The sequence below is a fragment of the Mustela nivalis genome (genome assembly GCF_964662115.1).
Source record: "Mustela nivalis genome assembly, chromosome: 7".
In the NCBI taxonomy this organism is placed as follows: Eukaryota; Metazoa; Chordata; class Mammalia; order Carnivora; family Mustelidae; genus Mustela; species Mustela nivalis.
In genome coordinates, this window is record NC_139026.1 from 4,333,075 (window position 1) to 4,358,820 (window position 25,746).

The window sequence follows — 25,746 nt, forward strand, 5'->3', positions numbered from 1 at the left end:
TGCCACAGCGACCTCGGCCTCGGATGTGACACCGGCTCTGGCGCCAGCCAAGGCTCGAAAGCCACACGCACTTGAGCTGCCGCCTCTGTCTGCCCAGGAGCGCGCCCCGCTCAGCCTAGTAAGGGAACGCGGCACCTGCTGGGGCGCTGTGTCCCCAGAGCTGACCTCCCGCCAGCCCGACACCCGCCGAACCATGCCGAAGGGCCAAGAGTCAGAACCTCGGCTGTTTGCTGGAAGGTTTGCTGTAAGTTTAATGGCAAGTTCACAAAGCACAAGGAGTGTGAGAGCGCGCGCGGGGACACACACACACACACACACAACTTTGATGTGGCATTTCTCACCCTAGCGGAGTGTCTGGGCCACCGTCAGGGGCTGCGGAGGCATGGGGGGCAAGGTGGGGCCCCGAGAGGGTCTGGCACTGCCTCTGGTGAAGGGTCCGCCCCGCTCACCTGCATTGGGTGCCGGCGCTGAGCTCCCCATGGGCCTCAGGTGCCTCAGGGGTGCTGAAGACCTTCTCGTGGTACTCGATCAGCAGTTCGGTGAACAGGTTCAGAGGCACGAGGGCGCTCAGGGAGGACGCCCCCTGAGACGGCCAGATTAAATTCAGCCCAAAGACGCATGCCAGGTTGGAGCTGTTCATTCTGTTAAAAAGGCACTCCCGGGACACCTGGAGGAGGAGGGCACACATGAGACCAGGCGAGTGACGGCGGGTTCTGTGCCAGGGCCTTGTGCAGCCAGCACCCTGCTCTGGGCCTCAGTTTCCCCGTCTGCAGAAGGAAGGGCTTGGGCTTGACGCTTGAGGGCCCCTCTGGCTCTGTCAATGAGCTTCTTCTGGAATCTCCTTGGCATCAGTCTTGTCTTCTACTCCAAAGGACCGGGAAGGGCTCCTCGGGGCGGTGGGGGGGGGGTGCCTCCAGGACGGTGGGTGCAAAAGCACGGTGTGCAGTGTCACCCAGTCAGAGCACGTCTCCGATATCCACACTTTGGCCAGTGAGTCGGGCATAGTCAAGACGGACCCGCATGCAGGGGTCACTGGAGGACTGGGGGCGGTATGGGGACAAGAGCTTGCCTTACAGCACTTAGAACCCCAAAAAGCAGGATACGTCACCCATCTTACGGATGGAGACACTGAGGCCCAGAAGGTGCAAGGGACTTGCTCAAAGTCATGCGGCCAGTAGGTGGCTGGGGAAGGGGGGCATCAGAGGGCATGGCCTGATCTCTTCCTTGCCTCCAGGGTCCTGGGGGTGTCCATGAATCAGAAGTAGGCAATGCAGAGCCTCGGGGGTCACAGGAGAACATAGAACTGGGGGGATTGGGGAGAGCTGCACTGGGGTGGATGAGGGTGCCCAGACCGCCCAAGCCTCGTCTCTGGGAGACACGCAGCCCCGAGCCCCTGCAGGTGTCCCCCAGGGGCCAAGGCTACGCAGCGCCAAGCCCCAGGGGACATATTAATGCCAGCAGCATGGCAGAGGACAGAATAATAAATCCATCTTTAGTTCATGAAAAAGTAGAAAAAAAAGATGACGATCACTTAGTTTCTGGCTTCTGAGAAACAAGGTCAAGTGACAGAGAGGGAGAACAAGGTAGCTTATTTTTTTACAGTGATCTCTACGCCCAAGATGGGGCTCGAACTCATGACCCCAAGATCAAGAGCAGCCTGCCCTACCGAATGAGCCAGGCAGGAGTCCCCAAAGTTTATTTTTAAAACGAAGAGGTGGTCCAAAAAAAAAAAAAACCCCAAAAAACAAAATAAAACAAAAAACCAAGAGGTGGTATTTGATGAACTTCAACAGGTGACACTGGCCCTGCCCAGAGGTCCCCTCCCCTCCACTGGTCATCACATTCCCAGGCCACCTGCCAGGCAGCAGGGTTCCCGCACAAGCCCCAAAGACCCAGGCCAGCCCCTGCCGTGGTGTCACCATGTGGGTGGAAATGTGCCCCGCGGCTGAGAGCCCCACGGCCAAACCAGCCTCATTCACGCCAGCACCGCACGCGGCCTGCAAAGGGCCCGGAGGGATGCGCCTTCCAGGAAAGGTCGGATGACAGAGGGTCGTGGGTCTGGAAGCAAAGGGAGTGACCTCAGAGACTACTCCTCCCTGCCTGAGGCGCGGGGAGCTCAGCCTGGACCCGGGTCGTGGGTCTGGAAGCAAAGGGAGTGACCTCAGAGACTACTTCTCCCTGCCTGAGGCGCGGGGAGCTCAGCCTGGACCCCGAGCCGGGACAAGTGCTTGCCTCACTGTTCATTTTCTCACCCCATGTAGGGGCTGAATGGCAGCTCCACCAAACAGACGTCTCCCGGGAACCCGAGGATGTGACTGACCTCAGTCGGAAACAGGGTCCCTGCAGAGGTAATCAAGGCTCTCAAGTGAGATCATCCTGGATTACCCCACTGGGCCCTACACGCAGTGACAAGCATTCTTGTAAGAGGAAGCAGGACATCTGTAGAGAGGGGACGAGGCCTTGTGGGGACAGGCAGGAGCGAGGCGGCCACCAGCCAAGGGATGTGTGAGCCACCAGGTGCTGGAAGGGGCAGGAAGGACCCTCGCCTCGAGCCCCCGTGGGAACACGGCGCTGCACACCCCGCGATTCTGGCCTTTGGGCCTCCAGGACCGTGACAACACGTTTCCATTGTCTGTAGCCGCCCATCGGTGGCACTGCCTCACGGAAGCCCCAGGACACGCGCACCGGGTGACTCGCTCCTCCCTCAGGAACGGCCTGCTCTGTGTGCTCGCTGCGCATCGGGCTCGGTGCCCTGGCCTGGGGACCCTGCTCCTCCCTCCAGACAGCCCGTGCGGGAGACGACGCGGGAGCAGGGGAACTCAGACAAGAAGTTCCCATCAGTAAACGAGGGCAGCAGGGGGCGGCAGGGGCGGGCAGAGAAGCAGAGCTGTTGCCTCATCAGGCCTTGAGGTCCTGCGGGCCAGGGAGACCCTAGACCCTGCTCCGTGTGGGCACCGTGAGCGGGACAGGCCGCCTGGGCCAGGCACAGAGCTTGGGCCTCCCCCGTCCCCTGCCGCCGGGGCCCCGCTTTGCCCACTCACCTCGTGCAGGAAGCCCATGAGGTAGCTGAGGACAGCGCGGTTGTGTTCTGGAAGGCTCTGCAGGATCTGGCGGCAGCGGGTCACCCGCAGGCTGCTCTCCACACCTACAACGGGACGGGGCTCCTCCTGAGTCCTTCCCGAGGGGACAGCACGGACGCAGGGAGGAGGACAGCTCTGAGGACAGACTGTCCCGATGTCGGGTCTGGATGCCTCACTGACGTCCGGGCCATGAGGCTGCTCCCCGCAAAGCCCCCCTTCCGAGAGCTCCAGTCCGTTCTTTACCCTGGAACTGCGGCTGTGACCTCCCCGAAAGCGCCGGAAGCCGAGTCACTCACTTCCTAGCGGGAACTGTCTAGCCCAGCAGTCCACGAACCACAGCCTGCGGGTCGCAGGGCCCCCGATCGTCAGTACAGCTAAACGGACACGGAGCCACGCGCTCCGTGTGTCCGTCTGTGGGGCTTCTGCAGGACGGCGGAGCAGAGGATGGCAACACGGATGGACCCGCAGAGCCTGAAAGATGGCCTGGCCCTTGCCAGGAAGTTCGCCGAGCCTGCTGCCAACGGACATGACCTGTGACTCCCGCGGCTCGGGGCCCCATGCCCTCCGGGTCTGGGTGAGGCTGTCCCGGACTCACACCCCCCACTTTCCTCGGAACGAAACCCTCCACTGGGCTCCATAAGCTGCGAGTCAAAGCGGATCCACAGCGACTCCGCGGGCGCCCAGTGTGCTCCGCGGCAAACACGCGTGTGCACGTCCCGCTCCCCCAACACGCCCACCTCCTCCGGCCAAGCCTTGGGCAGGGCCACCGTGAACACCCTGTGCCTTCCAAACACAGCCACTGCTGAAAGGCAGGGACTTCCCTACCCGTGAATGTTCCTGTCGGCCTCTTAATAGAAGCTCTTCTTTTGTGAACTCAAGCCCTAGTGGGTTATGTCAACGGACAGTTCCCGTGAAGTTAATATTTCCAAGAAACCAACGAGCTTGGAGGCTGCCCTCTTGGTGCCTGGACGTCAGCTTCCCAGCCTCAATGTCATCTTTCTACGAATTATAGTCCCAGAGTGGGTCCTGGTACCAGGTCCACAGCTCACGACAGTCCCTTAGAGAAAGAGCCCTCAGGGGTGAGCAGGAGAGAGCCGCCTGCGGACTGTCCCAAAGCCCTTTTTGTGGGCCATGAGCCATGTCACGTGTTTTATGCACATTGAATCCTCAAAGCAGTCCCCTGTTCCATACCAGTGAGGAAAGTGACCTCAGAGAGGTTAAGTGACATGCCCAGGGTCACAGAGCTACCACGTGTGGACGCCCAGACTTGGAGCCACATCTGCCCGGCTCTGAGCCACTCCTCTTAGCCTCCTCACTGCAGACCAGACGGCTGTCCCGGCTAGGATTTTCCCGTGCCTTGGACACCGCAGGCCACCCATAAGCCCATTCCTCCCGGGCGCGCCCCGGAAAGCCTTGTTTTCACATCCGTGCAAGGAGAGACCCATCCCACATGAGTAGGGCTTCTAGATGAAACAGAGGACACCCAGCGAACTTTGAATTTCAGATAAACAGCAACTCTTACTTACACTATAAAAGCAACCATTGTTGACTGGAAATTCGAACTGAGGTGAGCGTCCTGGATTTTCTCATATCACTAAATCTGGCCAGGGGGGGCCTCCCCCTTCATTACAGAGCCTCGGCCTCTGCTCTATTGATTTGGGGGCTGGGGATGGTGTGTTTACACTGTGAACTTGTGTTATTTCCATCATAAGTTAAAAATTTTCAGCAACTGCCCCAGCCCAGCCCTGCCCCCTGGTGCAAAAAGGCCAGAGGGCGTCAGCCACACCGCCAAGCCCTCCGCTCTGTCCTCCTCCTGCCAGGGCCCCCTCTGCTCTCCTTTGGGGGAAACACCGACGCCCACCTTGAGACACGCTGCCTCTGTGGGGTTCTGCCCCCGCCTTGGGTCGATGACATGCCTGTCCCTGCAGCTAGCCTGGCCGTGGTGGCCTGGCCTGGCCATGGACACCGTGGCCCACCGTACCAGACTGCAAGCAAACCCTACCCCCCCAGACTGGCCCTCCGCGGGCACCCCTAGGACAGGCACCTACTGGTGATCCCGAGAATCTGCTCATAGGCCCTGAAGGTCAGCAGCGGTTGGGGCAGCTCTCGCAGGAAGGTCTTCAGGATCACGGCGGGGACGTGGATGTCTCCATAGTCATCAAAGTTCACCGGCTTCCCTGGACAGAAAACGTCCTATCTGGGTCATGACGGGGTTGGGGATCCAGCTTCACGGGGGGCTCAGACGCAAATGCCTTTAAAAACTCCCGTGGGGAAGAGCTTTCCTGGAGCCAGGCGTGCCCCTGCCCCGGGTGTGCCCCCGTCATCTGTGGGCTGGGACGGCTGCGGCCCGCCCTCCTCTGCTCTCCAGAGGCCTGGGCTATTCTGGGGCTGAGGTGGGGCGGGGCAGCTACTCTACCCTGGGATTTGGGACCCTGGCGCCTTGGAGAGCGGTGGAGGCCGGTGTGGGGCTGGTGCTTACAGTGAGGGGTCTCTGGGCACCAGACTCACCTTGATTGTAGAGCCTCTGAATCTCGCGGATGGTGTGGACGCTGGCCGATCTCCGGAACAGGCCCTCAGTGCGGAGTCCTATGGAAGGAAGACCTCCAGGCATCTCACAGGTCCCAGCACATCAGGATTCTGGAACATTCCCTGACTTCTGCTCACACATCACCCTCCTGCGGCTGGCAGGGCATGCTCTCCAGCCGGGTTCATTCCCTCCCACCCCCACCATCCACCAGCACCACCTTTATTCCTCAAGCTGCTTTACTCCCCAGCCCCAACTGATGGTTACTTCTGCGGCCCCCAGAAGAGAGACTCTCGTCAGACAGTCCTGGGGTCCAGCCCAGCTGTGTTCATCCAGCCGCATGACCTCAGAGAAAGCACACAGCTTCTCTGAGCTTGGCCGCCCTGTCTACAGAGTAAGGCCACGAGCCCGGAGTCTGAGGGCCATAGAGAGGATCCACAGGACGAGGCCCGTGTCCAGAAGGCTCCACAGGTGCTGCCTCCTCGTGTTCCCAGCGCTGTGTCTACACGGCTGACCCGTCTGGTGTGGTAGCCACTGTCTGCCCAGGGTGATGTAAATTTATATTTAAGTCATAAAAATTAAATAAGATTAAAAATCCAGTGGCCCAGCATAGGAGGCATCTAGGAAGTGTCGATCGGGCTATTGGCACCCGCAGCCAGAGGCTACCATGTGGGGCCCGGCAAACAGAGGATGCGGCCAAGTCGTCCGGGATCGCACCGGGCTCCTCTCCCAGTCTCTTCTCCGTCCTGAAGCCGAGAGAGCTCGTCAGCATTCTGCGTCCGGCTCCGATCCTCTCCATGGAGCCCGTCCCCATCCCTGCGGGTTAGTTTCCCACGGGCACCACGGACCTGCACAGTCCAGCCTCTCCTGCCCCGCTGCCTGCTCCACACCCCCGCGCCAGCCTCCAGTCTGCGCCACACTCCTTACTACTCCCGGCCTTCGCATGTGCCGTTCCCCCGTGTGAGTGGCTGGTCCCTCTTTTTTCCTTCTGAGAGACTGCAGGTGGGGCTTCCCGTTCCTGGACCCTGTGCTACAGACACTTTCTTCCTGGTATTCATTCAAACACCAGACCACGTGCTCCAGAGAAGGGACTCTGCAGAATTCAGGTCCAAGGCAGCGAGCTGACCCTAAAAAATGGAGATTATCTGGGGCGCCTGGGGGGCTCAGTGGGTTAAGCCTCTATCTTCAGCTCAGGTCATGATCTCAGGATCCTGGGATCGAGCCCCGCATCCGGCTCTCTGCTCAGTGGGGAACCTGCTTCCCCCTCTCTCTCTGCCTGCCTCTCTGCCTACCTGTGATCTCTGTCTGTCAAATAAATAAATAAAATCTTTTTTAAAAATGGAGAATATCTTGGGTGGGCCTGACCTAATCAGGCAAACTTTTAAAAAGGGACCAGATTTTTCCTGGCAACAGAGTGCTGGAGCATGGAGGCTGGAATCCGACAGATGGGAAGGTCTGTTGGTGGAGGGGGAGGGCACAGGGGAAGGGGAAAGTGTGCACCTCTACAAGAAAAAGAACTGACAGCCCCGAGTAAATGGGCATGTCTGCATGAACGGAATTGGGCTTACAGCCTAACGAGCGTGGAAGTGGATTCTTCCCCAGGGCCTCCAGGAAGGAATGTAGCCTTGCCAATGCCTGGAGTTTCACCCTGTGAAGCCCCAAGCAGACTGGCCCCCGAGCACCCTGACTTCTGACCTACGGAAACTTCAAGAATAAATTCATGCCGTTTGAAGCCACTAAGCTTATGGTCACTTGTCATGCAGCAGAGGAAGCTGGTCCAGTGACCCTCGGCCCAAGTGTCCCCTGATGTCCAGGACAGCTCAGCCCCGCCCGTGGGAGCACCTGGTCGTCACGAGTGTAGTGTTAATGGAGGAAAACGTCACGGAGTCTCTTGGTTCCCACCACGAGCCCCCAGAACAGGGGCTGGGTGTTGCGGTTACCATGGCAACCCCAGGGCCTCCATCCAGGCTCGAGACAGGGAGGCGCCCAATGAGCACACGCTTAGTCATGTACTCGCTCAGCAAACACATACGGAGTTCGTTCCCACTCTGGGCTGGGTTTCTCGTTCGATTTCATACTAAAGGAACTGATAGGTTCGAACCAAGGAGACGCCATCTCACGGTTTCTGACTTGCGGTCGTGAAGCACTATCTTCTGTGTGTTTCCGAAAGATGGAGCAGACGGGAAGTGCCCCCAAAGTGGAGACCATTCCAAACGACCACCACAGCGTCCTCCGGCCCGAGAGGGAACACGCAGTCCTGAGCTCGCCCGGTCACGGAGCACCGGGGAGTCAACAGTGGCCCCCACGTCTCGTCTGATGCAGCCTGCACCCCCCCACCCCCGGCACCTGCACCTGCCGGTCCACCCCCCGCCGACAGCCTGCCCCAGCCACAGAACCATTCTCCCCGACGGCACCTGCCCCACTGGGGAAGGCACCTGCAAAACCGTTACCTGTCGCGCCATCATTTATGGGGGGCTCTATGTGTATCGCGGCATTTAGGCCCCACAGCAAGCCCGTGCTTCAGGTACTGTTACCAACCGCATTGGGCAGATGAGGAGTCAGAGGCCCAGAGAAGGTAAGTAACTGCCCAAGGTCACACAGCCAGTCCACAGTGGAGCCAGGATTCAGACCCGGACGGTCCACGTGCCTGAGCCCAGCCCGTCCTGGTCGGCCTCCCGGTGCGGCTTCCACCCCTCCAATTCCCCAGTCTGCAGGGTGCGCAGGACAGGAGTCGAGGCCCCCAGAGACGTGCACCCAGAGGTCCTTGCGCCCTGGGCGGAAGCCAGCTCTCACTCACCTTTCTCTCTCAGGTACGTCACCGTGAACCTCAGCACAGGAGGGATGAGCTCCCCTTGATTTTTGTCCTTGAGGCTGAGGGGAAAGAAGAGGAAGTAAGTGCTTCCTGGGCCCGACAGGAGACTCTGGTCTTCTCCGCGCTGCGGTGAAAACACAGGACTGAGGAGCCATGCAGGGGGAGATGCGGCCTCGGTGCTCAGAGAGTCAGTGTTCCGGGGCCGAGAGAGGATGCCTGTGACACAGGGGAAACCTGGGGGCTGGGGGGGCTTCCCATGAGGGCAACTTCTGAGTAGGCTGTGAGGGATGGGTAGGAGCCCGTGGGGGACCAGACAGGGAAGGGCGTTCCAGGCAGAGGGGAGCGCACAGGGCGGGCCCAAAGGCATGGGATTCGGCCGTGAGGACAGACCCAGGAGACCCAGACCAGATGCTGACCCATCAAACACCGCGCCGGACACGCCGGACACGCCGGACACGCCGGACACGCCGGACGACACCGGCCTCTTACTGTGCTCATCTGACAGAGATTCGCCACACAAGACAACTTGAAAACACAGGTAGAAACATAAAAGACTGGCCCTCCCAGACAGACAGACACACAGACACACAGACACATTCCACCCCAGGTGGCAGAGTTAGCATCTCAGGCCAGAGCCGCCCGCACAGAGCATTCCACTGCCCCCTTTCCTCCTGTGTCAAATGTTTTTCTCTCTCCTCATCTGCCGGACGTTCTCGCCCGGAAGGCAGCATCCTTGGGAGACTGTGTCGGACGGAGGGAAAGGGCTCCGAGGTCAGACACACCGGCTGGAGTCCTGCTCCGGCACAGTTTAGCTGAGAAGAGCAGGGGCCTTGCTCCTCTTAGAGCACACGTTGTCCAAAGGTCAGTTAGGTTCGCTCGGATGACTGCGGTGGTCGTGTCTTCTAGATGCTGGTTTCCCACCTACCGGTCGTTTAGAGCAGGGTACGGATGTCTCCGCGTGGAGCCGTGTCTGCTTCTTTCTTGGTTCTACTAGGTTTTCCTTTGTGTATTTAAAAACTCGGTTACTAGCCCATGCACTTTTACATTTATGTCTTCTTTATTATTATGAAATGTCCCTCTTTGTCCCTGGGCTTATTTCTTGTTCTGAAACCCACTCTGGCTGATATTAATACAGTTCCTCCAACTTTCTCTAGGTTTGCACGGCTTAAGTTCTCCATCCTTTTACCTTTTAAAAAATAAAGTTTATTTAAGGGCACCTGGGTGGCTCAGTTGGTTAAGCCTCTGCCTTCAGCTTGGGTCATGATCCCAGGGTCCTGGGATGGAGCCTCGCGTCAGGCTCCCTGCTGAGCCCCCAGGGAGACTGCTTCCCCCGCTCCCACTCTCCTGCTGTGGTCCCTCTCTCACTGGGTCCCTCCCTGTCAAATAAACAAATCTTTTTTTTTTTTTTAAGATTTTATTTATTTATTTGACAGAGAGAGATCACAAGTAGGCAGAGAGGCAGGCAGAGAGAGAGGAGGAAGCAGGCTCCCTGCTGAGCAGAGAGCCCGATGCGGGACTCAATCCCAGGACCCCGAGATCATGACCTGAGCCAAAGGCAGAGGCTCAACCCAGTGAACCACCCAGGTGCCCCTAAATAAAATCTTTAAAAAAAAAACAAGGCACCAATAGCATCCACAGGCCTCCGAGTGCCCCGCGCTCCGTGGGCAGCTGGTTTCCTGGTGTCTCTGCTGAAGCTCTATGTCCGGGACGAGAGGCAACGACCCAGCCGGCTGAGAGGCCCTGATGACAGCCGCTGCCTTTGTGAGTCCCGTCGCCGTAGGAACGTGGGGGACAACCCCACCCTTTCCAAGGCTTGGCTTCCCGTGTCCCTCTGGAGTAGAGTCCGGACAGTCCCCTCTGCGTCCCAGGGAGGGAGGAACACGGTGGACGGATGAGCGGCGGCTTCCTCCTCCTGCTTCCTGTGGGAGCCACACAGAGCTCCGCCCTGCCCTGAGGTGCGGGGCCCGAGGCCAGTTTCTCAGCCTCCCCAGCCTCTGTCTACCCAGATGGAGAGCAGAGCTGCTGGCACCATTACCGCCCCGCAGGGAGCAGCAGTCAATGCTGAGGTTTGTGGAAGGCTTGGTTACATTCTAAGTCAAATATACTAACAATTCAAATCACTGGAATGCCAGGGCCTGAGTGGCCTCCCAGGCCAGATATGGGCGGCTCGTTTCACGGGAAGACACGGGCTGGGGACACTGCAGGGACCGGCCCAAGATCTCCCAACTTGACAGCCTGGGTCTGTTCATTCCAAAGTCTGTGCTAGTTAACATTTCGGGGAGGGGTCCCCCCCCCGAGACCTGTAAAATAGGCCGGATGGACACTGGCGAGCGGCCCAAAGACCCCCTTGCCTAAGCTTAGCCCATATCTCCTCTTTCACAAGCGGGCTGTCAGGGCAGGGAGGGGCCCGGGGTCCCAGAAGGGGAGGGGTCCGCTCGCAGTCGTGGGGCCCCCCCGCCCAGACATGCCTCCTCGCCTGGGCATTCAGGGTGCACTGACTCCAGCCGGGCGGCTCGTGGTGAGCAGCAGAGAGGGTCCTGGCGGTCCGTTATTCCTCTCGACGGCACAGAAACCCCCGCTGAGGGTTTCTCCCTGTCCCCAGCTGCTGGCTAGGAGAGGGGCCCACTCAGCCCACTGAGTCAGGGCGGAGAATGACCTCTGCCCAAGAGGTTCTGGATAAAAGGTGCTTCCTGACCAGGTGAAAGGAGAGTGCCCAGGCCAGCAGAATCCTGTCCTCCCATGACCCGCCCTGTGCATCCCCAGGTGTGCAGGCCGCGGCCAGTCTCCGCAAGGGGGCACGGAGCATTAAACCCACACCCTGAACTCAAGTTCCGAGGCGCAGGGGCTCTCGGGGGCACAGTGCTGTTCCGGGCCCGCAGCCCCCAGAGGGCACCAGGGATTCTCGTGCATAATTCTCGCGTGTAGCCCCTCCCCTTGGGGGACGTGCCTCGAGTTATTCAGAGCATGTTTCTTCCCTGGTTTTGCATGCAAGGAACACAGAAAGGAAGAGAGACTGCAGCATTGTAGAAAGAGCATGCACAGGGAGGCACGGCCGGCCTGCCTCGCCGGGACCCCGGCTTTCCCACCCGTCCGAGACGGTCCTTCATCTCTCATCCCCCTCCTAGCTCCGAAAGCAGGACGGTGGCTGCAGCTCGGCTCACGTCGCTGACCTGGGGAGGTCTCAGCCGCAGAGGGGGCCGGGAGGTCCCGGGCACTGGCAGAAGTGGGGAACGCAGGTGGAAACCCCAAGAACCACAGCGTGCGGAGGACCAATGTGCACCAGCACGCCCACCCACCACCAGGACTGCGGGCTTCGTCCCTGGGCCGCACTGGGACAGAAGACAAAGCAGACTCAGAGAGGGAAATTATGTTATCTGAAGCCAGAGAACTGAGGGTTCAAATCAAAATTCGCTTCCGGAGTCCTGTACCCAGAAAGACCACAGCTTCACACTGTGGGTTGGGGGGTCTGGTGGGGTTAACCCACCTCAGCACAGCTGGCCCCTTAGGGAGGTGAAGGAAAAACTGGAAAGTTTTCCCCCAAAACTCTAATGGGGTGGGGTGTCTAGCAAGTCAGGCTAGTTCTCATGTGACTGAGAATCAGAGTCTGAGGGACGCCTGTTCCCCTCCGCACAGGCCATTCCCAAAGAGTGGCAACTTCTGTCTTCTGGACAGCCCGTGGCGCAGGAGACCAAAGACGAGTGAACCCAAGCACGCAGCGAAAGAAAAGGGAAAGCCGGACGCCCATCACCTGTTTCCTCGTGAAAGCAGGCCCTGGCTCAGCCAAAACCTCCCGCTCTGGGAGAGACGCAGCTGGAAGAGACACGCGGTCCTGCTTTCAGGGGACCTCTGAATCTGTCACCCCCAGGTCCCATTCCTGCAGATACGAGAGGAGGCGGAGAGGTGGGGTTAGGGGGAGCACCCGCCCTTCTCCCATGAGTCTGAAGATCCCACAACCCCCGTGAAGGAAAGATTCGCTCTGATCTGACACAAACTTTTGCAAAAAACAGAAGGGCCATGAAGCTAAGTCAAAGACACCACAATGGAAGGTGGCCGCAGGCCCGTGTTTCTGAGGAATACAGGCACCAAGTCACCCACAAAATACCAGCAAGGCAATCGAGCTACATGTGAAAAGATGATCTACCACAAACATCCTAGAATACAAGATTGATTATTATGGTTTACTCCTAGAATACAAGATTGGTTCAACACAAAAACCAATCGATGTCATCACTATATTAGCAAAGGACAAAAGCAGGGGCGCCTGGGTAGCTCAGTGGGTTGGGCCTCTGCCTTTAGCTCAGGTCATGATCTCAGGGTCCTGGGATCGAGCCCTGCATCGGGCTCTCTGCTCAGCAGGGAGTCTGCTTCCCCCCGACCCTGCCTGCTGCTCTGCCTGCTTGTGATCTCTGTCTGTCAAATAAATACATAAAATCTTTTAAAAACAAAAACAAAGGACAAAAGCTATGTGATCTCAATAAAGGCAAAATAGGCATACGACGCAATCTCACATCTCTTCTTGGAAAAAAGAAAAACAAGACCCGACCACTCAGCAAGCTAGGGATGGAAGGGCTTCTCCTCCAATGGCAGACGGTGTCTATGAAAACCCTCAGCTAAGATCACATTGAATGGGGAAAAATCATAGCCACTTCCCGGTAAGAACAGGAAAAGACAAGGATGTGCGTGCTCTACCCAGTGGAGGGTCTGGTCAGTGTGATCAGGCAATCAGAGGAAATAAAAGCCATCTGGAATGGGCAGGAAGAAGTAAAACTATTTCTATTTGCAGATGACATGATCTCGGATATAGCAAATACTCAGAATATTCACAAAACATCTATTAGAACTAAAAACTGATGTTGGGCAGCTGGATAGAAGGTCAGGGTACGAAAATCAACTACATCGACTCGTTAGCAGTGAACAATCCAAAAAAAGGGAACGCAAAAAATTTCATTTACAACTGCATCACAAAGAACAAAATACTTACATAAATTTAACAAAAACAGGTGCAAAATACAGAGACGGGGAGCCGTAAAACCTCACGGAAAGAAAAGGAGAAGATCCACCTGTGAGGAAAGACTTCTCGTGGCTCCCCAACTGGGAAGTGTGGTTTGGGGAAGACGGCCGTGCTCCCTGAACCGATCCGCAGAGACAGCACGATCTCCGCCGAAATCCCAGCTGCCTTTTTACGAAACTGACAAGCTGATTCTGAAGTTAATTTGGAAATGCAAGAGTCCCCAAAGAGCCAAAACCATGTCGAAAAAGAAGAACAAAGTCGGGAGACTCACATTCCCGACTTCAGAACTTAGTACCAAGTGACAGTACTAAAGACAGTGTGGAACCAACATGGGCCGATGGACGAGAATCGAGCGTCCGGAAATAAACCCTCACACTCATGGGCAATCGGTTTTTGACAAGGGAGCCAAGGCAATTCGGTAGCGGAGAGAATGGTCATTTCAACAAGTGGTCCTAAGTCTGTGTGGAGTCATCAGGGAAGGCTTCCTGGAGGAGGGGAAGATGAAGGAGAAATGAGAGCCGGCAAGCCGGGCAGCGGGGACTGGTTCACATGGTCTGCACACCTTGTTGTGAAGCTGCCCCGGGCCTGGAGCTAAGGAGAATATGCTTTTAGCTCCACTTACGGGGAAAGAAACTGGGGTGAGTTACGTCACTGGCTTGACTTCCCCAAGCTGGGACCTGCATCCCCTCCGTTACCCAAAGGAGGTCCTGATTTAGCTGCCCTCCTCCCCCGACCCCACAGCTGCCCAGCGGGAGCTGTACGGAACGCGCACGTGCCTTTCTCCCTCTTCGGGGATGGCGAGGAGCAAAGCTAGCTTGACTCTCTGTCTCACCCTTAATATATTAACTTAATTAGCTTGTTCTAAGGTGATAGCTTTCTGTTGTGTGCTTCTGAACTTAACTCAGCAAATTAACATTTGTGAATAGGATTTGGTTATGAATTTTAATGACTTCCATTCATTCATAGTCCAAACAAATTACATATTTGGTGCTCTATCTAATATGTTTATTGCCATTTTATTGTAGTCATTTGCAATGAAACAGCATAAAATATTAATTTAAAGAGGCAATCCCATGGATTAGCTCTCAAAGTGGCACACACGGCGTGTTCTTCAGAGGCGGTCCCGGGATACTCATTGCTCCCTAAAGCTGCAATGAACTGGGGGTGCGGGGCCGGCTCGGTCGGTTGAGCCGATGACTCTTGATCTCGGGATCGTGAGTTCAAGCCCCGCGTTGGGTGTCAAAAAAGAAAAAAGTACAACGAACTGATTTTTAGTTACAACTGGCCCCAGAACTGGAGTGAATAGAGGCCTTTGTAAAGGACATCTCTAACACCCGTCTTTGGTCTGCTAACGGAGTGGGCTCTAGCGTTCAGATGCTCTGCGAACACACTCTGAAAACGTCTGTGGAGTCGGAAGGCCGAGGCTGCCTCCCCTGCTCTACACTCAGGTCGATGGCGCTAGGAATCCAGGAGTCTGGTGTGTTTTGTTTTTTTATTTTTCATTTTTAAAATGTTATTGGACAATACGGAGACAGAAGTGGCTCTGAATACACTCTCAAAGGCCCTGCTGAGGTCGCCAGGCTAAGGGACAGATAATGGAAGCACCGCGGGCCTCGGGCGTGGCCAGCGAGGACTGCGGTTACCAGCTGGCCGCTGCCCCACAGACCAGGCTGAAAGCGAGAGGGGACAACAGAAGCCTCAGAAGTACGGAGCCCACCTGGGCCCCTGTGGACAACTCCCACCTCCTTACCCACCCCTCCTTACCCGTGCCAGCCCCGCCCTCGGCTCGACCCCCAGCACCCAAGCCCCCGTGAGCCAGCGCCAGCCCCCGTGGCGTGCTCTGGGAGCCGGGTGACCGCACACCTTCCTCCCCCACACACTTCTCCCTGCCGGCTCTTAGCTCCCTGTTCCTGCTGCAACTAATTACTATGGACACAGCAGTTCCGAACGGTTAGAGCTTACGGTCCTAGCCTTCTGCAGGTGTCAGAGGCTAAAACGGGTCAACGGGGCTGTGTTTTGTACCGAGGCTGGAGGGGAGAACCCGTTCCTTACCTATTCCGGCTCCTCGGGGTCACCTGCATTCCCTGACGTCACTCCAGCCTCCTGCTTCCGTGCTCCTGGCTCCCCTCTGACTCTGACCCTCATGGTGCCGCTGGGCCCACCCGGGTCCCTCACGGTCCCAAGATCCCTCACTGAATCACCCCTGCGGAGTCTCCGTCACCATGTAAAGTGACACAACTGCAGGGACACTGACGCCCCCAGGGGCCGTGATTCCTCCCGTCACACGCAGCAGCTCTCCTTCACTCCAGGCCAGGAAGAAAGCGGGGTCCGCAGCGTGTCTCCCCGTAGCCCCACGGCCCCCACGAGAAGAGGAGGAGGAGTCCGCGTGCCCAGAGGCCTCAGGAGAGGCAAGTGGCAAGTCCGAGGGGGCAGGTGGGGGTCCCCCAGCGCCTTGGCCAGGACACCGTCCAGTCTCCAACGCTCAACCTTTCAGATTGCATCAAGTCGCAGCAAGGATTGTGACTGAGCAAACCACTATCCAGGACCCAGCACCACCCTCCAGACCCCGGTTTTCTACACATCGCGCACACCAGACCCAACGGCCCCACGCGGCCGTCAGATAAAACACCGCCTCCGTCTGGCCTACGGCCGGCAGCAGAGACCAGGACGGACCAGGTGCTCCCTGCCAGGCAGTGGGGTGGGAAGGCTCCCCATCAGCCCGTCGGAGGCGGTGGTGAGGCAGGAGGTCCCCATACTTCCCCAGCAGCATCGGGGAAGCCTTCCTGCAGGAGGGGCCGCTGGGGGAGTCTCAAAAGCCATGAAGTCGGCCCGGAATCCTTTACAAGGAAATGCCAATGGCCACATCCTCCAGCTCCTTCATTCCAAAAGTAAGTCAACGAGCTGAGATGGGCAGTGGATTCAGGGTCATGCGGCTGGTAAGGGGAGAGACCAGTCAGGAAGGACAGGACACAGCACGCTGTGACACTAACAGTCCCCAATCAGGCGCTAGACCTGACAGAAGTTCCTTTCTCAGTTGGGCTCTGTCTCTGGCGTGGCAGCCACGGGAGATGCACTGTGGCCACCGGGGGTGCCGGCTGGCATTACCGCCCGGCTGCCTCACTACAAGGCAGACAGTGAACTGGCTCCCCAAACTCCCTCCTGACGGGCCCTGCCCCACGGCCGCCCCGCCGCACTGGCCGAAGCAAAGCACATAGCGTGCTTCATGTTGAGGCTGGTGGCACATGTCCTGCCATGGCCTAGATGCCCTGAACACAGGAGAGAACCCCAGGAACCAGTCCCCTGCCCGCCACTGGGTCCCCTGCACGTAGGCAAGAACCCCAGGACCTGGTCCTCTGCCTGCCACTGGGTCCCCTGCACACATTCACATGGACACACTTGGAAGCAGGTGCTCCTGCCTCCAGGAAAAGAGTGCATTTCCGGTTCCCCGCAGGGGTAAGCGGGACTGCTGGATACAAAGGCGTGGGGACAGCCTCCCTGGGACACGAGTGTCCCACGGTCCCCCAGAGGAAACCAGCAGGTCACCCCCCAGCTCACTTACTATTGCAGACTGACGCCAAACTGCTGGGTGGGCAGAGGGGGCCGCGGCGGCGGCATCTTGGCAGGAGAGGGCGACCTGCCCTCGTGCAGGCTCCGGAGCTTCTCATCATACCTGAGGACACAGCGGAAGCACGGCTCTCACCTTGCTGGGGCCAGACGCCCTGTGAACGTCTGCAGGGCCCGTGCCCTGTCCTTCTGGGCCCAGGGGCCATACCGCCATCGCACGCGTGTGTGTGAGCACGTGCACACACACACACACACACATGCACACACACTGTCGGCCACTACCGTGGGTGTTCGCACCAAAGGCACAGAGGATGATCCAACTTCACATGCCCACTCTCTCCGCCCAACCCCGGGCCAACATTTCACCCACGTGTCTCCACAAAGGCTTCCCTCTGCTGGAAGCGCCCTTCGCCCGCCTCTGGGCCCAGCCACCGGTCCCTGGGAAACTCACTTCTTCCCCTGATATCCCCTCGCCCCTAGTCCCCTCCCTAGCTGTTGTCACCAACTCCTGGCCCTACCACCCGGGGGCAGGGTCAGTCCGACACCGCCCTGTGTGCCCAGCGTCTGGTGTGCGACTTGGCGCCCAGAGCAGCTCAACATCTCCCCCACCCCTGAAAGCCGCCCCACCTCCCTGCAGCTCGGCGAAGGCCCTGCTCCCTCCCAGGAGCCCCAGACAGGGAGATGCGAAGGGCCGGGGTTCCAAGACCTGCCCCTGCGTGCTGTGGTGCCACCAACCGCCCACCCTCCTCTGCTCCCGACCCCATGGGAGAGATCCCCGCTGCCATGGAAGCTCAAGTAGCAGACACACGAACAGGCTTTCAGCAAAAGCCCCGGCTGGGCTGGCGTCCAGAGCACCTGCGACGGGCCCGAGAACATTGCATTCTGTACGCGGCGTTATGCACACGCCTGAGAAACGCCCCCGTTTCTCCGCTCAAGGCAAACGTGGTAAACACCAAGACGAACAGCAGCGGCTTGTATTTTTAAATCAGTTCTCCCGGGGGGAGGGGGAAGGGCCCAGCGTCCGCACGCACAGCCCGCACAGGCACAGCCCGCCTGCAGGCTGGGCTCCCTGAGTCAGCAGTTAGCATCCCTGCTGACGCCGCGCATTTCGGGGCCAGATCCGCTGGGCGCGTGTTTGGAGGCGCAGCCTTCCACGCTACGGGGGGCGAGGGGTGGGGACCAAGGCCCGTGGGATCCCCGGGGTGTTTCCACACCTCTCGGGGCGGGTCCAACTCACCGCAGAACCTCCGGGGGGACGATCAGCTGGTCGTACTTTAGGTGTTCGCGGAGCTCGCTCAAGCCGTTGAGATAGAGGACTTTTTTCCCAAACTTATGACTGAAAAATCAGAAGCAGGAGAAGAAGGACGATGAGCCCAGGAGGCCGGGCCGGGGGCGGGGAGAGCAAGGCGCGCGCGTCTCGCGCCGAGAGACGGTAAGTGCTGACTCCAGCGGAAACTGGGACACAACAGAAGCCGCGCATCTGCAGATCTGCCTCTTTCCTAAGAACTCAGAGGCACCGACAATGCAGTGTCTCATCTGCATGAAAATAAAGATCTGCCTCCAGCTTGACTCTGCCACGAGTCTGCACACACGGGCGAGGGCAGGGAGGGGCCGGGGGAGCCTGCGGTTTGGGGTGCCTTCCCACTTGGGCACCCCCTCTCTGCGAGGGTCCCGGGGCGGGGCAGGGAGCACACAAGGCACTGTCTGCCCTCTCTCCGGGACGGTGTCCCCCGGGAGGCCAGCCGGGGGTGAGCACCACCGTGGGGACAAGCCCCAGCCGGGTCTGCTTCCCCGCCTCGGAGGGCCTCATCCTCCCCCTCGGGAATGGGTTCTCCCTGTGAGCGGGACTGTCTGGGAAGACGTCTGCCGTCTACACCAGTACATACCACCTGGGACCACCGTTACCAATGAGCCCGCTCCCCGAGCTGCGGAGCGAGGACAGGAACACGATCCGGCGGGCAAGGGCCCCACACCCTGCCCCTGGTAAAGGACCACTGGCCGCCTAGCTCCTGGTCACGGCTCCGCTGGACGGTCGCCGGCACCCAGGGAGAGGTGGGACACATACATACACTGTGATGCTGTCGCCACCATCACGGCAATGAGCCGGTCCGTCGTCTACAAAGTGATCCTCGCGTCCCCTGGCTTTGTGTGTGTGGCTAGAACGCTCAACACGAGATGTGTCCTCTGAACAGACTGTCGAGGGCACGACACCAAGTCGTCAACCACAACCCCACGCCAGTGCCCGGGCAGACGTCGAGAACCTCTTCCCTTGCGGCTCAAGCCCAGCTGTTCCACCACAAGCCCACGGGAGGCCACGGGAGGCCACGGGAGGCCACGGGAGGCCCAGCCTCGTGCACCGGCTCCCCCTAGTGGGCGAGCAGGAATTGGGCCACGTGCCCCAACCCCCAGCCACCTGCCCTTGGGGGCAGAAGGGGTCCAGGCCACTCCGCATGCATGGCTGGGCTGTGGGGGGGACAGAGAGGTCAGCTTCTGAGCTGCAGGGAAGCCTCTGGGGCCAGCCCCTGCCCACACAGGAACACCCTCCAACATTCGCCATGTTTCTGCTGCCTGACCCCCTCCAGTGGCCAGGCATTTGCTAGTCACCAGGCTCTGGAGGTCTGGAGGACAGATACAAGCAGAACCCTGTTTCTTGCCACTGATACCCCGGAAAGGCCTCGGGGCAGTGCACTCTGGGGGACGGCAGTGGAGGTGCATGGGCAAGCTCCAGGCCCCGACCCCCGAGGGTCAGAATCAGGAGGGGTCCGTGGACATCCTGCTAGTTCTTGGGCACTGGAGGGCCTCTGTGCTGATCCACTTCACTTCCAAATGAGGACTCGAGGGCTCAGAGAGGTCACGTGGCTGCCCGAAGCCACAGAGCCAACAGGTGGCAGAACCCAGTCCTGACCCCAGTGCCTCCAGCCCTGATTCCCAAGGTTCTCTCCTGGCCCCACTGTACGGCCACACCTGAGGCAGGGTAAGTGGCAGAACCACATGGGCTTGAGCTGGAAACCCGCTGAGCCGGGACTTAGCCTCTCTGAGTGGCAACCTCCTCTCCTTTGGAAGAGAGAGAAGACAGCTGACTTCACGGGATCATTTCAGCTGCTACGCGCGTAAGGTACATGAGAAGTTGTGATAAATGAATCACGAAAAGATATGAAAAAATGTTTTAGGGGCACCTGGGTGGCTCAGTGGGTTAAAGCCTCTGCCTTTGGCTCAGGTCATGATCCCAGGGGCCTGGGATCGAGCCCCGCATCGAGCTCTCTGCTCAGCACGGAGCCTGCTTCCTCCTCTCTCTGCTGCCTCTCTGCCTACTTGTGATCCGTGTTGTGAGCCTGCGTTCCTATCCATGACTGTCAGCCCGTGACCCGCCACAGCCACGGGGGGGCAGCGTAGCACAGACACATGGGTGCCCCGGAGAGGAGACCTCCAGGAGGCCACCTAGGGAGAGCCGCCCCAGTCCGCCACCGCCCTGAACCCACAGGATGCAGCCTCCCGCCCCCGTGAGGTTCTCGCCAAAATCGCCGCATACCTGATGAGCGGTTTGAAGATGGTCCACAGGACTTTGATGAAGTTGGTGGGGTGCACGACGTACAGCGCCTTCAAGTTCTTCTTGTACCTAAGGAGGGAAGCGTGAGGGGACTGCAGAGCGACACGCCCAACACCCTGAGCTGAGGAACTGCGAAGCCTAACCAGGAGCCTCAGAACCTGGGCTCTGTCCACGCAGCCGGTTCAAGCACACTGAGCCCCACATCGAAGGGGAGAATCAGGACCGCCTGTTTGCCTCCGCCGCCCAGCATGCATGGCACACCTTACAGTTTGCAGGAGCGGGGTCCCTACTTCTGGGCACTCGCCCACACTGGGGGGCGGGGGGCTCGCTGAGCTGCTCATGACGCGAGGTACGGGGCACCCACTCAAAAACAGGGAGCTACTGGCTCCCCTCATTCCAGAATAATTCACTCCAAGGCCATGAGCCTGGGCCCAGGAGGTCGGCACCAGCCGGGTGGAGGCAGCAGGGGAGGGCAGGGTGGTTGTGGCCCCCGCCTGGCGCTGTGTGAGGGGAGGGGCGTGGGGTCCACCAGGGCGACTCCGGCCAGCTCTCACCCCCACACAAGAGCCGATGGATGGTCAGAATTTCAGGCATCTGGGGAGCCAGTTGTGAAAAACAAATTAAATAGCATAAACACATAATAAATCACATTAAGCACCGAGGCAATGTTCAAAACTCATCACCTCCTCATTATTTTACTACGTTGACTTCTTCCCGTGCCCGTGATGCTATTTGTCTGCTGCATCTGAGTAAGTCGAATAAGTCCACACTGAGTGCCTCTAACTCTGTGTCCAGTGGGGACACACTGGGACCCTGAAGCTGGCCACGGTGGCTGGAGATCAGCCCATGTCCCCCAGGAGCTGGTCATCACACGTGTACCAGGCTGCTGCCGGTGGGGAGGGGGAGGGGCAGAGGAGGAGGACGAGGGAGGTGACTGGAGGCCGGCTGTGTGAGCAGGCTTCCTCACGGGGACACACTGGGACGGGAAGGGGGTGCACAGCGGTGGGGTGGCCCAAGAAGGTAACACGACCAGCAAGTGAGATAAGTCAGATGCTGGGCGACGGACGGGCAAGCAAGTCAGTAAGGGAGGCACAGGCAGGTCCTCACTGCCAGAGGGGAGGGGACAGATGCGGAGAGAGAGAGCCAGAGGAGCCCTGCTGGGCAGGAACGGCCGTAGGCACCACGGTAAGCGCACGGTCCCCGGCAGAAACGGAGACATGCAAACAACACCCCAACTGTCCATGCACAGGGCCTGGGAGCCAGTGTCTCCGAAATCAACCAGCACAGTCCTTCCAGACCCTGGACCCTGGACTCTCTGCACTGAGTGGAACCAGGGCCCCTAGAGAAACAGCGGACCGCAGGGTGGGCTGAGGGCCAGGTGACATGTGCCTGAAGCCTCACTGGTGCTCGATTCTGGAAAGGCAGGGCTCGCTTGGCGCGATGGGACACCTCTGAGGGTCACAGGAAGGGCACCCACGGGGCTGCATTTGAATCTGATTAAACACAATCATGGACTAGAACCCACTGAAAGAAACAGGAACTCGCGGGGCACCTGGGTGGCTCAGTGGGTTAAAGCCTCTGCCTTCAGCTCAGGTCGTGATCCCAGGGTCCTGGGATCCTAGAGTCGGGCTCTCTGCCCAGCGGGGAGCCTGCTTCCCCTCCTTCTCTGCCTGCCTCTCTGCCTACTTGTGATCTCTGTCTTGTCAAATAAATTTTAAAAAAAAGAAAGAAACAGGAACCCGCAAGTCCATACAAATGTAAGCAAGCCGGAAGTGTACGTTCTGCCTTAGGGTAAACTGCCAGTACTTCCAAGCACCGTTCGGCCCCCCAAGATCCCTCAGAGTTCTCAGCAGACCGAGAACGAGCGATGGAGGCTAAGACCAGGACGTGACGCTTCAATAAGGAGCAAGGTGTCTACAGAGTCTCAAAGTATCTCCCAAGGAAATACTAACAAATTACAAAGAGAAGGGCTCTCGGTGCAGGGAGGGGGCTGCAGCGACTTGCGGGTGGTCCAGGGTCCCAGAGCACTGCTGCCGCCAAGTCACTCCTGACGTGGAGGTGGCTTCCTGGAAGGGGGTCCAGCACGTGTGTGGACTGGTTCCTTAAAAGGAACGGCCCGGCAGAACACTCCGGAGAACGAGGAGTCAACAGCCAAGAGGAAAAGAACGCAGGACACCCACCAGGGTGCAGCGAGAGCAGGCAGAAAACCCTTGTGGTATAAATCTCACTGAAGTGCATCTGGAGCTCCACTTGCATACCTCTGGTGACGGGGAACTCACCATCCCAGCAGACACTCCCCTGCTGGTTTTGATGTCTAGAGTAGCTGTCCGAGGTCTACCATCCTACCTACATCCAGGACCACCTCCTGGTCCACCTTTGTGAGAAGTAGGAGACACGTGTGCCTCCTTCCATTTGATAATTGATCTCTATCGGCTCAACAGAGGGGTACGTATCATGTCCTCCTGTCGGCCTGAGCTTCTGGAAAAGGCCACTTTGAACGTGTCATTCACTTCTCCTCAAGCACTTCCCATGGCTCCCCCTTGCCTCCTAAACCAAGTCCGGCGTCTTCCGCACACGCCCTGCCCTTGGCCACCTCCCTCCGCTCCCTCCGTTCCCCAGCTGAATCCCCCAGGCCGGCCCTCCCACCACGAAGCCTCAGCCCCCCTCACTCTTCCTCAGGTCGGCCACCTAGCAACACCTGCCCATCCCTCCAGGGGCCGCTCAGAGGCCACCTCCTCCAGCTGGCCTCTCTGACTGCCCCAGCCTGAACACCAGCACTCACTCCCGGCCCCACCTGGCTCCTCCACCACTGAGTGAGAACCTACCCCATGCAGACCTTCTCCCACAGGCAGGGGACAAAGAGATGAGTTGGGGGGTGCAGCCGGGCACAGAGGGGCACAAACACGCCACTCGGCAGCTGCCCTGTCTGGTCAGGGACAGCGAAGACGCAGGGAAGGGGCAGTTGATTGTCCAGGGACAATCCAGGAGAGCTTCATGAGGGAGGGGCTACTGCTGAGGCCCGGCTGCCTCCAGCTCCCCTGCAGGGCCTGGTACACAGTGTCAGGTAAATGACGCAAGAATCCTTTCCCTAAGACACAGCACAGAAAGGTAAGAAACTCCACCGAAGAGTCACAGATGACGACAGCAGGACTCAAAGGACAGGTGGCCGGCTCTGGGAGGTCAGGCGCTGCTGGCCAGCATCCCACCCACTCGAAGCTCTGCTAGATCTCCATCAGAGGTATGACGGGCCTTTGAGAAGGAACACCCAGAGGGTTCCAGGAGACCCGCACGAAGGCCCGAGAGTGCAGCCCATTAGCCAAGCACACTCTGAAATCAACTGTTACGCAAGACGTCGCTCAAGAAAAAATCCTCCGGTTCCATGCTGTTCCCAAGTGGTGCGGAGCATCGGCTGGGACAGGGAGACAGGGTCTTCAGTGGGTCCCAGCCCTGCCACACACCAGGTGAGGGGCACAGGGAGAGACACCTGCCCTCTGGGACCGGTGTGTCCTCACCTGCCCAGCACGCCGCCCACCTCTCCAAAAGAGACACCAGAAGGCCCTGTGCACACTGTAAGGTGGGGAGAAAGCACAAAGGCCATCTGGAAGACGGCCACGCGGTTGTGTTTCTTTGCCACATTTCTTAGACGGGGGTCAGCAATCTAGAGTACACGGGCCACATCCGGCAGGCCCCCGACTTTGGCACAGGCTGCAAGCTGAGAACGGCTTTCCATAGTTCATTGTTGGGGAAAAATGAGAAGAGTAACAGTTCACGGTATGTGAAAATGACACGAAATTCACAATCCGGTGTCCATCAATCAAGCTTTCCTAGAACTGGGTTCCACGTCTGCGTGTGTGTGTGTGTGTGTGTGTGTGTGTGTGTATTATCTGGGGCTGTTCTGCTGCACGGCAGAGCCAAGCGGTTTCAATGGAAATCTGAGAGCCCGATGGGGCACCTGGGTGGCTCAGTCATTAAGCCTCTGCCTTTGGCTCAGGTCATGATCCTAGGGTCCTGGGATCGACCCCCATATTGGGCTCCCTGCTCTGCAGGAAGCCTGCTTCTCTCTCTCCCACTCCCCCTGCTTGTGTTCCCTCTTTCGCGGTCTCTCTCTGTCAAATAAATACACAAAATCTTCAGAAAATTTTGGGAAAAAAAAAGGAAATCTAAGGGCCGGTGAAGCCAAAATGTTGACTGTCTGGCCGGCCCTGCCCTAGATGAGGAAGCAGGTTAGAGGCCCTGCCGAGGGGAGGTAACCCCACCCACCCCCAGCTCCTTCAGCCTAGCTCCCCGCCTCCTGTGGCACAGCCCGGACCCCTCCTAGTCCCCTGGCCCCCACCTCCCACGGTGGGACCCTGAGCCCCGCCCCCTGCCCCCCAGGGCTCAGGCACACACCTCCTGTCAAACTCCTTGTAGGCACTCTGCAGCCAGCCCAGCGACGGCTTGTTCCGGCTGTTCAGCCCGTAATGGAAGTAGACGACGGTGTAATCACTCTCCACGTACTGGTCCAGAGTGTACTTCAAGTACCTGGGCATTAAGTGCAAGACCCGGTTTCGAAAATCACCTCTCACTGTCACTGAAACCAAGGACGCTTTCCCCAGAACAGAAGCCATGGGCATCCATTGGGTGCCAGCACCCAGCACCCCAGGTCACGGGGGGACCCATCCAGGGCCCCTGGGAACCCACCTGCAAGGGGCCCCACCCCCTTTTGTTAGAGGCGGCTCAGAGAGGTGGAGCCCTGAGGGTCATGGTCACACAGCTAGCAAGGGGACGTGACAGGCCCAAAAATGGCCCAGAAGAGACATCCACGGCAAACGTCTGAGCCCATGAACGTGACCTGACTCGGAAAAGGGTCTTTGCAGCTGTGACTGAGGTAAGGCTCTTTCGAGGAAGAGTTTCTCCTAGATGATCTGGGCGGGCACTCAACATGCCCACATGTCCCAACAGGACAGATAAAAGGGGAAATCCCAGAAGGCAGTTTTGTCTGAGAAGAGAGAGGCAGAGCGGAGAGTGACGGAGCCCCCCGCCCAGGAGGGGAAGGTCTGCTGCCAGCCAGCACCGCGAGGGGCAAGGTTCCTCTCCTGGAGGGGGCTCGCTCTGGAGGAGCACGGCCCCGCCAACACTGGTTTCGGCCTTCCGGCTGAGAGAATAAATTTGTTTCACTTACTCCATATGCAGGGATGAGTTTAGCAGCCCCAGAGGGTAAGAGAGGCC

At 58.7% G+C, this 25,746-nt stretch overlaps 1 protein-coding gene across 1 annotated transcript in view; it reads right to left on the reverse strand.

Moving 5' to 3' along the window:
* Positions 1–226: 226 nt before the first annotated feature.
* LOC309869177 (rho GTPase-activating protein 8-like) overlaps positions 227–25,746 on the reverse strand; it is a 56,636-nt gene continuing 31,116 nt past the window's right edge. Inside the window, 10 exon segments of the mRNA XM_082739828.1 lie at positions 227–457; positions 459–667; positions 3,042–3,145; positions 5,129–5,257; positions 5,589–5,666; positions 8,402–8,475; positions 16,987–17,097; positions 18,229–18,327; positions 20,521–20,607; positions 24,928–25,059. Of these exon segments, the coding sequence (XP_082595954.1) occupies positions 343–457; positions 459–667; positions 3,042–3,145; positions 5,129–5,257; positions 5,589–5,666; positions 8,402–8,475; positions 16,987–17,097; positions 18,229–18,327; positions 20,521–20,607; positions 24,928–25,059 (1,138 nt within the window). The 3' untranslated portion in view covers positions 227–342.